The sequence below is a fragment of the Ostrea edulis genome, chromosome 7 (assembly GCF_947568905.1).
Source record: "Ostrea edulis chromosome 7, xbOstEdul1.1, whole genome shotgun sequence".
Classification (NCBI taxonomy): domain Eukaryota; kingdom Metazoa; phylum Mollusca; class Bivalvia; order Ostreida; family Ostreidae; genus Ostrea; species Ostrea edulis.
Genome location: NC_079170.1, coordinates 61,773,438 through 61,791,085, shown reverse-complemented (window position 1 = coordinate 61,791,085; position 17,648 = coordinate 61,773,438). Strand labels below are relative to the sequence as shown.

The window sequence follows — 17,648 nt, the reverse complement described above, 5'->3', positions numbered from 1 at the left end:
ATAATCATTAAACTATACTAAAACTAGTAAAGGTTGTTATTTATAATCATTAAACTATACTAAAACTAGTAAAGGTTGCCATTTATAACCATTAAACTAAACTAAAACTAGTAAAGGTTGTTATTTATAACCATTAAACTAAACTAAAACTAGTAAAGGTTGCCATTTATAATGGTTAAACTAAACTAAAACTAGTAAAGGTTGTTATTTATAACCATTAAACTATACTAAAACTAGTAAAGGTTGCCATTTATAACCATTACACTATACTAAAACTAGTAAAGGTTGTTATTTATAACCATTAAACTATACTAAAACTAGTAAAGGTTGTTATTTATAACCATTAAACGATACTAAAACTAGTAAAGGTTGTTATTTATAACCATTAAACTATACTAAAACTAGTAAAGGTTGCCATTTATAATCATTAAACTATACTAAAACTAGTAAAGGTTGCCATTTATAACCATTAAACTAAACTAAAACTAGTAAAGGTTGTTATTTATAACCATTAAACTAAACTAAAACTAGTAAAGGTTGCCATTTATAATGGTTAAACTAAACTAAAACTAGTAAAGGTTGTTATTTATAACCATTAAACTATACTAAAACTAGTAAAGGTTGCCATTTATAACCATTACACTATACTAAAACTAGTAAAGGTTGTTATTTATAACCATTAAACTATACTAAAACTAGTAAAGGTTGTTATTTATAACCATTAAACGATACTAAAACTAGTAAAGGTTGTTATTTATAACCATTAAACTATACTAAAACTAGTAAAGGTTGCCATTTATAATCATTAAACTATACTAAAACTAGTAAAAGTTGTTATTTATAACCATTAAACTATACTAAAACTAGTAAAGGTTGTTATTTATAACCATTAAACTATACTAAAACTAGTAAAGGTTGCCATTTATAATCATTAAATTAAACTAAAACTAGTAAAGGTTGTTATTTATAACCATTAAACTATACTAAAAGTAGTAGAGGTTGCCATTTATAACCATTAAACTATACTAAAACTAGTAAAGGTTGTTATTTATAACCATTAAACTAAACTAAAACTAGTAAAAGTTGTTATTTATAACCATTGAACTATACTAAAACTAGTAAAGGTTGTTTATTTATAACCATTAAACTAAACTAAAACTAGTAAAGGTTGTTATTTATGTTTATTTTAAACTACTAAAGCTTACGAAGACCATGCACAGAATGTCATGACCGTAAAACATGCTCATTTGGCCAAAGTAAAGGGTATTGATAAAAATTTAGAAATATTTTTTCCATGCCATATATATGGAGAGACTTTATGGATCACATTGTGTTTGGCACTTGAAACTAGATAGGTCTATAATTTGATCAAGATCATACAAAGTTAAAATTTGGGTGACATCTGTAATGGAAAGATGGCAGATTTTTTTTTTAAATACTTGGAATAAAGTTTGCTCATAATCAGACATTGTAACATGACCTTGAACTAAGGTCAATTGGGAAAGGTCAAGGTCATTTCTGAAAAGTTAGCAATAACTGTTTCAGGCCATTGTATGGAGAGAAAGTCGTTCATATTTTCAAAAGGGCTGCTTATGACTAGACAATGTTTGGAGACTGGTCATTTGATCAAGATGAAAATCATTGATTAAAAATAATGTTTTTAATATCATAATAACAAAGTAATATTTGTCCAGGTCATATGTCACAGAGAAATATTATAAGAAATGAATGTCACTTTAGATCACAAAACGCTATGATCTCAAGAGTTGAAAAATGGACCAATATTACATAATACTGGTACATGTGTACATAACTTCTGATTTAAGCTTTTTATTGTGCAATACTCGGGAGAAAATTTAAATTCCTAAATTGCAAAGTTTTGATATTCATAAATTATGATATTGAAGGAAATCTTTTTCACATAGGGGTGCGAGTTAAATGTCCAGGGAAACCAGGTCATGGGTCAAGGTTCATAGAGGACAATGCAGCAGAAAAAGTGGTTGGTATATACATGCAAATCATTTCTTAAAGCTAGCATGGCATTTATTGAAGATGTAAGGTCTTTCAGGATGTAAATATAACTATGAAAATTTATTTCTCTGTTGGAGACTTTTCTGATATGACAATCTTGAATCTTTTATGGTCAGATATAGATGTGTAGCCACAAACATGTATACCACAGAGAGATTACTATAATGTAGATCAAATTTGTCAACGTAAACATGAGGCCAAATTTTTTATAAGTTTGTAATCTTGTCAGAGGCCCTAGCTTTAATGCAGTACATGTATTTGTTTATAGTTCTTTCTTACAGTGTAATGTATGTCAACTAAAAGACTATTTTGATCTCTTGATAGAGGAGAGTGATCAACAGCTTCCTGTCGTTCAGGGATGAGCAAGAAAAGAAGTAAGAGTCAATACAGAGATTTATGTTTATTCATTTTAAACACTATTCAGTATTTCAACCATGGCTCCGAATTGATATGTTTATTTCCTACTTGACAGGTAATGCCCTTTTATTAAATCGTCTGATGTTTACAGGTGACTTTTGGCGGATTGAACTTCGATCTCTTGAAGTTCTTGATCTTTCAAAATTTTCCCCCTATATACATTTAACTAAGAAAGTTTACTTTTGATCTGTCAAATGTTCGATCTTGAGAAGTGGAAATTGGGTCCCGTAAGACATATTTCATTGTTCTTCATTCTCAAAATCGAGAAGTGGTATTGATGATTGTATGTTGTTTAATGTCCCACATAAGAATATTTTACTCATATGGAGACATCACCATTGCTGGTGAAGGGCTGCAAAATTTAGGCCTAAGCTCGGTGCTTACGGCCTTTGAGCAGGGAGGGATCTTTATTGTGCCACACCTGCTGTGACGCGGGGCCTCGATTTTTACTGTCTCATCTGAAGGACCGAGTGGTGGTAGCGCGGATGTACACACCTTCACTCATGACGTCAAGTTTATAATTATTTCCGCTTGGACCTTACCTAGATAACGATGAATACCTGGGGCTAGCTTGACGGTGTTAATTAGGTGTTTACTTCGGTGACACATCGCCTGTGTTTCCTAGTGGAATGGATAGTTAATTGTCTGATTTAACTCCCTCTGCGCTTTGTTTTCGTTATATAAATCAACTGTGGCCAAATTTACGACTCGTTTGGACTTGACAATGAGACAGTAACTTTAAGAATATAATTTATAGACATGGCAAGAAAACATCATTGTTTATTTATAGAATGTGTGCTTGTGCAAAGATAAAACGTCATTGTTTATTTATAGAATGTGTGCTTGTGTAAAGATAAAACGTCATTGTTTATTTATAGAATGTGTGCTTGTGTAAAGATAAAACGTCATTGTTTATTTATAGAATGTGTGCTTGTGCAAAGATAAAACGTCATTGTTTATTTATAGAATGTGTGCTTGTGCAAAGATAAAACGTCATTGTTTATTTATAGAATGTGTGCTTGTGTAAAGATAAAACGTCATTGTTTATTTATAGAATGTGTCATTGTTTATTTATAGAATGTGTCATTGTTTATTTATAGAATGTGTGCTTGTGTAAAGATAAAACATCATTGTTTATTTATAGAATGTGTGCTTGTGTAAAGATAAAACGTCATTGTTTATTTATAGAATGTGTCATTGTTTATTTATAGAATGTGTCATTGTTTATTTATAGAATGTGTGCTTGTTTATTTATAGAATGTGTGCTTGTGTAAAGATACTGAAATTGTGATGATTGTACTCTGTGTAGTTAGTGACTGTGAAACTCCGTGTATATGTGAGAAATTTGTCTGTTACATGTATTTCTATATTGACATCAGGAAAGAACAAATAAATACATGTCAACTTCAAAACCCCTTTTTATCTATGCATTAGTTCTGTTGTTTAAGTGAAGTCAATTTCCTAAAAATATGAAGGACAATGCAATTAAATGCCAGGATGTTGTAAATATATAATCCAGTTGCTATAAAATCTGAACCATAATGGTCAGAACTTTAATTTCAGGATTTGACTCAATCTGACTAAAGTACAGACCTATATTATTATATAATAATATAGGTGCAAGGTGAAGATAACGAACAGTGATCAATCTCATAACTCCTACAAGCAATACAAAATAGATAGTTGGGCAAACACGGACCCCTGGACACACCAGAGGTGGGATCAGATTGTAAATAAAGGATCTTGAATGAGTGCTTATGGCATATGAAATTTATGAAATGAGTTACTGGATTTGATATTTCCCGAGCCTTGGCGAATCCAGTAACGAATTTCATAATTTGATTTTTCATAAGCATGAAATCAATGTAAGATTCTATTTATCACACAACTATCATTAAATGCACATTTTAATTTACTGTCTATTCCACAACCGAAATGTGACAGAAATTTTTTACTTTCAATTTCATTGTGACATTGTTGCTATTTCACAGTGTGAAGAAACTGAAAATTATTTTCACTTCATAAAAGACACAAAATCCTCTTGGAACAACCTTGGTGACAAAACAAGGTCTTTTACCGTCAATGTTAACAATTTCAAAGGATGACATGTTGTTTTATTTATGTGGCACATGAATGATTGACCTACCTAATTTGCATAATTATGAACCTGTGCTACTAGTCCCTATCATTTTTCCGAACCCGTGTTATGAAACTGGGAAGAGTACTGTTGTGTGATGATAAAAAAAACCATTGACATATACATAATAATTGATTTTGCAGGTTAAAAACAAAAGGTTGTTTACGACTCGGTGATGTAACAACAGTCAACTTGACCAACCTTAAGGTAACGTTGCTAGGGTTGTCAGCACCCAACTAAACATAGTCTGTTATAAATATGCAATTTTCGGAGTTGTAAAGAGTTGTTTCCCTTAGTTGAATTTTTTGGTTTGATAAGGTACATGTATTTCTATACAAATCAATAGGTGTAAATGTTTATCACAGCATTTGTATATTGCCTAAAAAATTATCACAAGCTGCCAAACAACCACTCAAACTGCAGGAAAGCATAAATTTAGAAAGGTTTCAACATAATTTTAGATGTGGTCTGTTACAAAATTTAATTCATAAATCTGTGATTGTATTAGATGGAGATTTGATGCAGTACAGTTAAGGTGATGCATTGAGGGTATGCTCTTGGAATAAATTGATTTGTAAGACCCACCCTAATCTCGGCTGAGATTCGGCTTGGCTGAATATTTGGACTGACGCCTTCACCGAATCTCAGAGCAGTCCTTCATAATTCATGTCTGGAAATTTACTTTAAGCTTCAGCCAGTTCTAGTTATTAATTTGCACTTAGGTGACACTGCTGTTCACTTCAATTAAGTGATTTGACTGTTAAACTAACTCTCTATCACTATTAATGCTGTATTGCTTACCATTTAGGTATAAAAATCCCAAAATGAAAACAGGCACTACATTTTCCGTTCAAATGAAGATTTCCATGGCACAATATTTTATCTCCTGGAATTGAAGAGTTCCTATAGTCTGCTTTATCTAGTTACTGATACATTGTATCTCTACATACTACTTGGATTTCGCTAATTCAAAAAACAAACTATAGGAACTCGATCTTCAATTTTGGGAGACAAAATATGGCGCCATAGAAGTCTTCATTTGAACAGAAAAATTAGTGATGGTTATTTTATGGAATTTACATATTCAGGCAGTAAGTAATACAACATTAATAGTGATAGAGAGTTAGTTTAACAGTCAAATCACTTGTGTCAACACAAAAGATCCTTGTGTGTACGTTAATGATTTGGTTGGAAACATCCCTTGCAGTATAATGTTACAGTTTGTCAGCCGTAGTTCCCTAAAACCCACATCTTCACTCAAAACCTGTCACTGTGAAACTTTCAGGAGGTATGCTACGCCAGAGAAATTTGATGTAGATGAAAAGTGGAGGATTTATATGTACAACAATATTTTGAAGTAGAAAATTTTCAAATTTACTTTATTTTGTCAAAAAATACAGTTTTAGTAGAAGATAATCTGAAAAAAACTTAAAACCCCTGCTGTACTCGAACCTGCAACCTACAGTACACCAATCGGTATGCTAACTTACTGAGCTACTCGGCTAGGGATTTAAATTGAAAAGGAGAAGTCAAATATTGCTGATACTGATTTTTTCCTCCGTGTTTTTGAAGGAAGTCAGCCATTATGACGATGTAGAGTACCTCCTCAACACAAACATGGGCTTCAGAAACAATCAGAAAACAGTTTAGACTCTTAATTATTGCCAACATTTATTAACACAGTTTGACTATTTGTGCTTTCTATTGCACAGGGAGGAGTAGACGGTTCCCTCAATGTCGTTCCATCAGAGATGTTTTTAGGTAGGTTACATGGTTTTAGGTAGGTTACATGTTTTTAGGTAGGTTACATGGTTTTAGGTAGGTTACATGTTTTTAGATAGCTAGGTTACATGGTTTTAGGTAGGTTACATGTTTTTAGGTAGGTTACATGTTTTTAAGTTGGCTACATGTTTTTAGGTAGGTTACATGTTTTTAGGTAGGCTACATGGTTTTAGGTAGGTTACATGTTTTTAGGTAGGTTACATGTTTTTAAGTTGGCTACATGTTTTTAGGTAGGTTACATGTTTTTAGGTAGGCTACATGGTTTTTAGGTAGGTTACATGTTTTTAGGTAGGTTACATGTTTTTAGGTAGGTTACATGGTTTTAGGTAGGTTACATGGTTTTTAGGTAGGTTAAATGTTTTTAGGTAGCTAGGTTACATGTTTTTAGGTAGGTTACATGGTTTTAGGTAGGTTACATGGTTTTAGGTAGGTTACATGTTTTTAGGTAGCTAGGTTACATGTTTTTAGGTAGGTTACATGGTTTTAGGTAGGCTACATGTTTTTAGGTAGGTTACATGGTTTTTAGGTAGGCTACATGGTTTTAGGTAGGCTACATGTTTTTAGGTAGGTTACATGTTTTTAGGTAGGCTACATGGTTTTAGGTAGGTTACATGGTTTTAGGTAGGTTACATGGTTTTTAGGTAGGTTACATGTTTTTAGGTAGGTTACATGGTTTTTAGGTAGGTTACATGGTTTTAGGTAGGTTACATGTTTTTAGGTAGGTTACATGTTTTTAAGTAGGTTACATGTTTTTAGGTAGATTACATGGTTTTAGGTAGATTACATGGTTTTTAGGTAGGCTACATGGTTTTAGGTAGGTTACATGGTTTTTAGGTAGGTTACATGTTTTTAGGTAGGTTACATGGTTTTAGGTAGGTTACATGGTTTTAGGTAGGCTACATGTTTTTAGGTAGGTTACATGGTTTTAGGTAAGTTGCATGGGTTTTTTGTGCTTGGTGCACTAATTTGAGCCATAAAGTGGTTCCAGTAACCGTATGGATGTTCTTGGAAATGTTATGCTCAGGAGGATTTGTTGTTTTCATCCAGACACACTGAAAACAACTCTGTCCCATTAATAGAATTTGTCTGCATCAGTGTTTTCTTTTCTTTCTCTCTTTTTTTTAACTTCACAGTAATTATTTTGCTTAGATTTACCCATTTTTAAAGGATGATGGAAGAATGGGCAGATGTAAGATACAGGGGAGGGGTGGCTTTCACAGTATACAGTATCAAGAACTACGTTGAATGATTCAAATTCACGGGGGTCAGTTTCATAGGAATTTGACTCTTACAAAATGAAAATTTATATAAATCCATTTTTTTTTTAGGTTATTCATTATACAGTATTTTAACTATAGAAATTGAATTTCAAATCTAACAAAATTATGGTAGCAAATTTTTGTAGAATTACATTTTATTGATTAATGCACAAAGTTCAGCATGTAATATACAATATTAAACAATTAATGTATTTCCTGATCATATATTGACAAAGCTTAGATTAAATGAATTTTGATGTCTATGAATATATCATATATACAAGTGATATACATTCCAAATTTTGATCCATGTTATAAAGAACGAACATGTGCAGTACTACAAAATGCGCTGTGTGAAATATTTGATAATGATTGATATAAACTAATACTGTGACAGGATTTGACATCAGAATTTCACCGACGGAGAAGCTGGAAGACTTTGAGGCGATGATGAAGAATTGGATGAAAGAGGCGGGAGAAGATGTTACTTACGAGTTTTTGCAGGTTAGATGGCAAATTATAATTTAGAATTATTTTACATGTAATACTTCATTTAAAGTCACAACTATGTATAACATTTCCTTACCAGAATGAACTTTCAGTGAACTTCTGTTGAAATGTGAATTGAAGTACAGTGTATTTGGAGTTAATGACAATTCCATTTCAATGCATTGAAAAGGGCCCACTACACCTTGAAAAAAATTCTCAAATCAGCACAAATTATTTGATTTTGAAAGATCTGATGATATGTAAGAAGTACACATGTCAAAAAGGCAGAAAATATGCAATTTTTGATCAAAATCAAAAATTTATTTCAACAAATATTTTCAACAATTTTTTCATTATTTTTCATTATTTCAACAAATATGAAATATGTCTGGCGGATTTGAATGCGGGATCTGCGGGTCAGAAACCCGATACTTTTATCCACTGAGCCACATAGATATACAAATAAATCGATTGATACAAATAATTTCCCAAAACATTTAACTTGCCATCTTGTGACGTGGTGTCATAAAAAGTGTTAGTCTTGGTGTAGTGAGCTACCTTAATCACAACATTTCCTAGTATTAATTAGTCTTGACATATTTCGTAGGGCCCTACATCAAAGACAGTCACTGTACCTGGGGGGGGGGGGGGGGGGGGGGGGAATGGAAAAGCCTCAAGTAGACCCTCACAAAGTTTATTGTGATATTTACAGTAATTGATGCCAGTTGTAAATTTCTACAATTCTGTGTTTTGGTCAAGATTTGTTGGCATCAAGTTTTGTAGAATTATTTTTGAAAAATTAGGTTTGTTGATGTGTAATTATGAGGAGACCTACTCTTAAGTTTTCCTTTTTTAGCAAATTAAAATTGGTTTTCATTAATCTTTTTATTTTGTGCTCTGGAAAAACAAAAAATGATGAAGGCTCAGAACTTTGTTTTCCTCTTGTAGTACAATCCCATGCAGGGCATGACATCCACAGATCAAAGCTCTCCATGGTGGAGCACCTTCAGCTCCGTGTTTGAAAAACTGTGAGTAAAAATTGTGCTTCAGACCCATGGCTGTCAATTATGTTTGTAGGCCATGGTAAGACACCCAAGTATGTGTTACACATATATACATGTATTCGAATCCAAGACTAACTGAAATTATGCCATATTCAAAGTCATTAGAAAATAACAAAATTGTATTTCAGTGGGGGGAGGTGGGGGGGGGGGGGGGGGGGGGGCTGATTTGGGGCCAATATTCGACCCCAGTTCCAGTCCAAAATTCCATGAAATTTCCCCAAAATCTGACTGAAAAATTCCCAATTATAAATTCTGAAAATTCTTTGTATGACTTATCTAAACAAAATGTTTATATTGTGAACACTTTACTTACGGTGATGAAAACCTGGTGTTTTTTAGTACAGTAGGACACTGTCCCAGTACTAGATGGTATTAATTAGATATGAAGCATGGTTGTTATACATTAATTACACCTTAAAGACACTTCATTCTACATGTATGATTGATGAATATCACAAATTTTCATCAAAAATGAATTTCTCCAATTTTCTTGTTTTAATTTACCGATGATCTGAAAGTTGGCACTGGACTGTCACTTGTAATGACCGAGTGATGGTTTTTTGTAAACACAGAATTAAAATAATTCTGGCTAAAACAGGTGAAATAAAGTATGACCTGTCGCACAGCCTCATAAATATGTACGTGTGATAATTTAATAGCATTTTTACAAGGTGGAAAAAAACTTGTTGCAATTCAGACCATACAACTTTAAAGTTATAATAGGGGTGGAGGATGTAAAATAGCTTGTGAACACTTCCCCTCCAATATGGCTTATCCAATAAACTTGAAACTATATGTACAATGTTTCATTACCATTTGCAGATGCACATATTGTTGGGACATGAAGATCCAATTGTTACCTTATAATTATAGTTGATCTGAGAGTTGTAGAGGTTGTAAAATAGCTTTTGAACACTTCTATGCTCATTGGATAGCATTTGTACAATACTTCATTATCATTTAATAATGTTGACCCAGGGATCTAATTTTTTCCTACAAGTAACAATGGATGAAAGACTTAAAAGAGGACTGTTTTATAGCTTTTTTTTCATGTGCAATGGTATCTTCACTTTCCTACTGGAACTTCAGCATACAACGACATCGATGTTGAATTTTTTCTCCATCTTTTTCTTCAATGTACAAAGTGCAGATCATAATGTCTATTTTCCTGCTCATGCTTTCTCTTCCATACCATGCAGTTCATCAAGGGGAGGGAGATGTAATTTGGAGCACTTTCAATTTGGGGAGCTGGGGAGACAATATTGCTTTTTAACAAAAACAAATTATATTTAAGATATATTCCATATTGAATTTTAGAGTAGTTGAATATTCTGTATTATTTTATATTGAATATTAGAGTTGTCAGTTGTTCTACACTGAATTTTCAAGATTCTTGAATATATTTCTCACGCTGGTTTCTATTGAAATTGTAGAAACTTCAAGATAGAGATTGAGATATTTCCTGCCGCCACAGACATAAGATATCTCAGAGAGGTAAGATTAATAATCATAGCCTTTATTAACGCATGATGGCACAATTAGTCATATAAACTAATTTACATTGTGGTGAGGTGTCAGACTTATTGGTATTCCCTACAAAGTTTTGATGGAGGTACAATGCTTCATTGCCATTTGTGGATGTGCATATTGTCGGGACAGGAGGATCCAATTATTTTCGTAAAAGTTATAGTGGATCTAAGAGGGGTGGAGGATGTTAAAATAACTTGTGAACACTTCTTCTCCTATATGGTTTATCCGATATACTGAAAACTTTTAAATACTTCAATGCCATTTGCAGATGTGCATATTGTAAGGAAAAGAGGATCCAATTGTTTTCTTTTAAGTTATTGTTTTCATTTAAGTTATAGAACCGCCGTGGTGGCCAAGAGGTTAGAGCGTTCGCCCCACATGCGGAAGGCCGGGGTTCGAATCCCGGCTGCGACAGACCTAAGTCGTTAAAACAGGTAGTGACAGTTTCATCGTCAAACGCTCGGCATCAGATGTGAATGTCACAGGTCCTCGGAGATGACCTTAAAAATGGATGACCCGTGTCACAGTAGGTGTGGAATGTTAAAGAATCCTCACTGCTCAATGGCCATAAGCGCCGAGCATAGGCCTAAATTTGAAGCCCTTCACCGGTCTTGGTGACATCTCCATATGAGTGAAAAATTCTCGAGCGAGACGTTAAGCAAGATACAATCAATCATTATCAATCATTTAAGTTAGTGGATCTGAGGGATGGAGGGTGTATAATAGTTTGTGAACACTTCTCCTCTGTGGCTTATCAGAGTTCATAATGTATATGTTCCTGCTCATGCTTTCTCCTCTATACCATGCAGTACATTAAGGGGAGGAAGTCTCATTTGGAGCACTTTCAATTTGGGGAGCTGGGGAGACATTTGTTTTACCTAAAAACAATCTCCAGTTTTTTTTAACAAAGTCATGTGGACAAGGTCAAGATCACAGGCAAATTGACTAGAAAATGATATTTCAACCATAACAGAGACTGTCATTCCACTACACTGTATACAGTATTAAAATTGAACTCACTAATACAGAAAATAACTGATTTTTTACATTAATTAAACTGGCAAGGGACATTCATTTTTATCAAACTGGAACTATATAATTAATGCGCTGACCCAATACTGTAGTTCATGTCTATACCCAAATTCTTCCTTGAGGAATTTGCAATTTTCAGAGAGGCTATTGTTTTTATTTCAGATATTATACTGGTATATAATTATTACAAATAAGGCACTTTTCTTCCTTTTAGATTGGAATTCCTGCTCTTGGATTTTCACCCATGAACAAAACCCCAATATTGTTGCATGACCACAATGAGTTCCTCAACGAGAAAGTTTTCCTGAAGGGAGTAGACGTGTATTGTGAGCTTATCCCAGCTTTGGCCAACGTACCTAGGAAGTAAATTTATATGATGTCATCAAGAACGTCATAAGATGTAAAATTACTGTGGTGTCATCAAGGTGTCAAATTATTTGGATGTGATTGAGAAATGAAATTATTGTGATATCAATAAGGTGTCAAAATATCCTGATGTGATTGAAAAGTAAAATTATTGTGATGTCATCAGCATGTCAGATTATTGGGATGTGATTAGGAAAGAGAATTATTGTGGTATCATCAAAATTCCAAATTATCCTAATATGATTGAGAAGGAAAATTATTTTGATATCAAGATCTCAAATTATCCTGATGTACTCGAGAAATAAAATTATTGTGATATTATCAAGATATCAAATTATCAAGGAAGCAAAAAAATTGGACAAACATGTATTGAAGAGATACAATATTTGATTATTACATCTGATGCTGATTTTGTGTATCAGGAGTTTTTTACTGTCTCCTAATATGTAGTCCAAGTTTTAAAATGATATTTGTGATGATTAAAAGTTGATTGGTTTAATTGTGATAGAAAGCAAGCAAGTTTCGAGTTATGTGTTAGAGGTGCATTAAATTTAGTGAACACGTGAATGGCAGAGAGCAATATGTTCAGCAAGGAAGATGGGAAGAAATATGAAAGGTGCTTCTGTTACCGTTACAACATTAGAAATTTAAAAACAACCTAGGTATAAAATATTTGAAACAAATTTTGCTGTTAAGGGGGTTACTCTACAGTGTCATAATGGTTGACTTCCTTTTAAAACATGAATGAAAATATAAGTATCAGTAATATTTGTCTTTTCCTTTTGTAGTTCATTGTCTAGGTGAGTAGCTAAGTAGGTTAGCACGTCAACTTCTGAACTGTACTGTAGATCGCGGGTTCAAGGTTTTTTTAACTACATTTTTCTGACTAAATAAAGTAAATTTGATAGTTTTCAATTTCAAAAGTCCTCCACTTTTTCATCCATATTGAATTTCTCTTGTGTTAATCATTTCTCCTTGATGCCTTTGTTATGTACAGAGTGATAGAATGCAATTCGCAATGATATAAGTTTTTAAGCATTTCCAGAATTTTAATCCCTAATTCCAGCAATGAAGTAATATTGCACAATGTATTACTTAGTAGATTTTTCAGCCAGATTCAAGTGATTTAATTACTTCCTTTGCAATTTACAGGTTGAGTATTTGAGTTCTCTAAAGGGAAACAACTATCTCAAAATAGATTTATTTGAGAGGAAAATAAGTGCTATTAAATACATTTTTTTTTAAATGAAAAAAATCTTTTTATACTACACTATTTAGATTTTTATATGCAACAGAAAATTATGTTTTAAATGTTGATTTTTCAATCAATGTCAAGAGAGAAGAAATCATGATCATTCAGAAGTGTCAATACTTTGTTTTGCGTGTTTTTAATTAATATATATTGAATGGTTTATGTACATCATGGGTGATATAAGTCAAGTTAATGTGATGATTATGATTCTTAATTTGAGAATTAATAATAAAACTGTGAAAATACCTGTAGTTGTTAGTTGGGTTTAATTATCCTTTTACATGCATAAGACAAATGCATTGTATGCAAAGCTATAGTTGTAGTTACTAGTGCCAAACAAGACAGAGCACACATTGAGAGCGGAGATGTCTGACAGAGCACACATTGAGAGCGGAGATGTCTGACAGAGCACACATTGAGAGCGGAGATGTCTGACAGAGCACACATTGAGAGCGGAGATGTCTCTGACAGAGCACACATTGAGAGTGGAGATGTCTCTGACAGAGCACACATTGAGAGCGGAGATGTTTCTGATAGAGCACACATTGAGAGCGGACACCAATTCTACTGAACCTGCCCATTGAAAATCAGGCACTGTCTGTTGTAGAAGTGGCACATATGACGTGTCAGTTTCCACCATTTTATTTTAATGTATTGGTTATGATACAGAGTGAAGTTTACCTAAAATTGTATATGATACAATAACATGAATATATTCCTACAAGATTTTGACAGAGGTGAAAATGAAGCTTGCATAACACATGTACTCTCTGGTGAGAGAAAGGAAACATGGTGCACATTTTATTCTGAGACAATGGTTGCTGATGTAGAAGTTCATAGCTTTATTCCTATTATTTTTTTCCAATAAAACAAAATTATCTTGTTAAGGTGTAAATATGAAATTTTCGTAATATTTATAATTATATATTTTGTTGGCACTCAATTTTTGTGGATTTTCCATGAATTTCATGCCAAAACAAATTACAGAATTTATATACTTACTTATAATGTTTAAAATGTGTAGAAGCTATATGTATTTTTAAAATACACAAAATTACATCTGATCTATTCAGAAATCATGATATATGTTGCATTTGGTTAATGCAGATCTTAGAAAATCAGATGGCATGTTTTCAAGTCTATGCCAAATATTTAAACATATACTTTTTAAAAGATTTTGAGACAAAAAGCTCTTAATTATCATTAATTTTCATTTAATAAAATCATGGGTTGGACCCCCCCCCCTTGTGCCTCTTTCTCTATCTTCCCTGTCTCCCCTCTTTTTTTCTCCCTCCTCTCTCTTATCTTTTTCCTCCCTTCTCTATTTCACCCCATCCCACACCATGAATGGCTTCCCAAAAGAAAAATCCAATTTAGTATTTGAAAAGAAAATTTACTTTGTTCAGAGCCGATAGGTATATTTATATGTATACATGTATTTAGTTCATTCTTTGGATTTCATAGCTTGTACTTTTACTGACAATTTATGAAAAAGGGATTCTCTTAACTGCTTTGCTGGAAAGATGCCTTAGGCCACATCACTCTTTTAATGAGTTTCTGGATTTCTTGCCCATAATTTGCTCCCTCTTCTGTTCCCATGCACCTAAACCTTAGATCATTATTTGTATATATGTAAATCACTAAAGGGCTGTGAAAGTGATGACAACCTTTTTCTCTCAACGGCATAGGAATATATATATGGAAAACATTTAATATTTTATTTTGTACAAAAACAGAGAAACCCAATAAAACTACAGTAGATAACTGCTTTTAGTGTAAAGAAATATATAAGGAAGAGTTATTGTCTTGCAAGACAATTATTATTTAATCATGCTTTGAGGTTAAAAATATAATTTTGAATGCTGGTGTTATTTCTGAAATATATTACATGTATACATGTTTATAAAATAGCAATTTTCATAGAATTCAATTTCTGGTAACAAAATGACAGCTAATTACATGTGAAAATGTCCCTTTCATGTTTTGTCATTTATTAGTTCAAGTACCAATGTCCTAGCCCATGTGCCATAATATAGATCTAGAAGGGTGTGTGTGTGTGTGTGTGTAACTGTTACATGTAGGTCAGGGGTAGATCTAGGAATTTTTTAAGGCAGGGGGGGGGGGGGTCTACCATTAATTTTTGTTTTCAAAGGGGGGGGGGGGGGGGGGGGGGGGGGGAGACCCTCAAAATGCGTTATTTTGATCTTTTTCGCAAAATTTTTTTTATGAAAGGGAGAGTTGGTTTTTTTTACCCCCTGGAGATGCCACTGAACCTTTTGGCTGAAAATGTAAAAATTTTGTTGGTTTTCAAGGGGGTGGGGTTCGACCCTCAAAATGCGTTATTTTTATCTTTCGCAAAATTTTTTGACGAAAGGGAGAGGGGGGGGGGGTGTTCGACCCCCTGGAGACGCCACTATAGTACTGAACCTTTTGGCTGAAAATGTAAAAAAAAAAAAAAATTTAAAAATTGACCCGCCACTCTGCAAACTGTGTTAGTGTAGTGGTACAAGTGGTACAACTAAAGACGCGGACAACAGATATTAGTAAAACTTCGAACTCCTTTACACTTTATGTTCACTTTCGGCTCCTGGAGGTAAACTATTTTTAAAAAAGGTAGAAAGAAAACAAAACCAACCAACCAAACAACTCAAGCTACTCAGAAAAAATACGTATATATATATATGTGTATTTCTTGGAACTAAACCATGACATGCAGTCCTAAATACTCAACTGGGCCGGACCGGGATTACCGTGACAAGGCAGAAAATATACATTACGTCTCGATTGTACCACGTGATTGGCGGTATTTTTACGCAGAAGGATACCTAACAGTACAGTAATCATTTCGAGATACTAACCACACAGGTATTTGTAATTATGTTTTTTCAGTTCAAATTTTCTATTGATGTGAAAATTTTTGAAAGGTGTCATGTCTTCATATTTTCTTGCTGCAGCTTTATAAAGAACCAAACTTTCTAATTTTGGTCCGATGGTGGCTTTGTCGCTAGTCCTCTGTAGATGGTTTTTCACGGGTTGAATCAGTAAAATTTAGCATGTATAACATTGCTTATTATCGAATGTGTATGAATTTTCATGAAGTGTTGCCACTTTTGATTGTGTAGTTCGAATTTCCTCTGCATTGTTCATGCTCGGTCTGTAGCTCAGTGCTATTATTCATGGTTTCAAAGTTTATTACACACCTAGGATTTAAAAAGGTTTTAAGTAATTAGTAACACTCGTCAGAATTCTGTTTCTCTTTCCACTAGTTTGTCGCTGAAAATTTCAGTGAAATATCATTACAGTGTTTACATACAATCCTGCTCATCAGAACACTGACAGAAATTGGAGACACGCCCAGCATGTTTACAAAATAACATGAAAGTGGTATATTTTCCTTTCTTTGAAGATCAGTCATGTGTGACCACCATTCTTAGAATGACATTGTTTCTCTGAACATCTTTATTATTTTTCTCTTTTCTTTGTATTTGTTTGGTTTTTACATTTGAGTGAGATTCTAGATCCCTGGTACATATACCCACATTACATAGCACACTGGATGTAGAATTTTCCAGACTAAATTTAGACATTTTTTGATTTTTCTGTTGTCAAAATATGATGAAGAAAATAAGATAGGCCTAGTAAAAATATTTTCATATATTGTAATTCTTTTGATATACCCTTTTGATAACTTGTATTATGAATTATGAAAACCCAGAGATCACAACTCAACAGGTCTTCACCTAGAGAACCTAAACAGAGAATCGGGTCATCCAAAGCCATGTTGGGACAGGTGACAAGTAAGGAGGATGTGTAAAATCATTATTGGATGTGGTAGTCAGTAATGTTAAACTCGTTACATAGTCAACATTTTCTGTTTTCTAAATAGAGTGAAACAAAATCAAACGGGTCAACACAGACTGGAGTGAGGGTAGAGGTGGCAAGATGCCCCCCGTGACTGGTAATGGGGGTCTGAAGGAGACCATCAGTGACTATGTCTCCAACAACAAGGTGATGATCTTCAGCAAGACTACCTGTCCATTTTGTAAAAAGGTAAGAGCAGTACACTAAAGCTAAGGCGAAATAGAAGAGAATTCTGTGTACAGTACCCTACTTACTTAAAAAATATAGAGTTGTACCAAAACGTGACTTTTATGCATAAAATGATATTGTGTAGTTCTCTCTTAAGCAAGTGCTTACATTCATATGTACAGTCATTAGGGCTGCAACGGGTACCCGAAATAACTGAAAACTGTGGGTCATGTTGTTAGGGGTGAGTTCAGTTCCATTTT

The 17,648-nt window shown here is 33.4% G+C and overlaps 2 protein-coding genes across 3 annotated transcripts in view; both read left to right on the top strand.

The window, feature by feature from the left end:
- Positions 1-13,606, top strand: part of LOC130048341 (aminoacylase-1-like) — a 33,534-nt gene extending 19,928 nt beyond the window's left edge. For both annotated transcript variants that reach the window (XM_056144939.1, XM_056144940.1), the window contains exons 9-16: positions 1,926-1,999; positions 2,356-2,405; positions 4,729-4,792; positions 6,298-6,346; positions 8,024-8,130; positions 9,064-9,143; positions 10,613-10,673; positions 11,956-13,606. In XM_056144939.1, coding sequence (XP_056000914.1) covers positions 1,926-1,999; positions 2,356-2,405; positions 4,729-4,792; positions 6,298-6,346; positions 8,024-8,130; positions 9,064-9,143; positions 10,613-10,673; positions 11,956-12,108 — 638 coding nt within the window. In that variant the 3' untranslated portion in view covers positions 12,109-13,606. The remainder of the gene's footprint in view (positions 1-1,925; positions 2,000-2,355; positions 2,406-4,728; positions 4,793-6,297; positions 6,347-8,023; positions 8,131-9,063; positions 9,144-10,612; positions 10,674-11,955) is intronic.
- Positions 13,607-16,064: 2,458 nt separating this feature from the next.
- The window catches only part of LOC130048338 (thioredoxin reductase 1, cytoplasmic-like), a 38,737-nt gene continuing 37,153 nt past the window's right edge, over positions 16,065-17,648 (top strand). The window contains exons 1-2 of the mRNA XM_056144936.1: positions 16,065-16,224; positions 17,246-17,409. Coding sequence (XP_056000911.1) covers positions 17,302-17,409 — 108 coding nt within the window. The 5' untranslated portion in view covers positions 16,065-16,224; positions 17,246-17,301. The remainder of the gene's footprint in view (positions 16,225-17,245; positions 17,410-17,648) is intronic.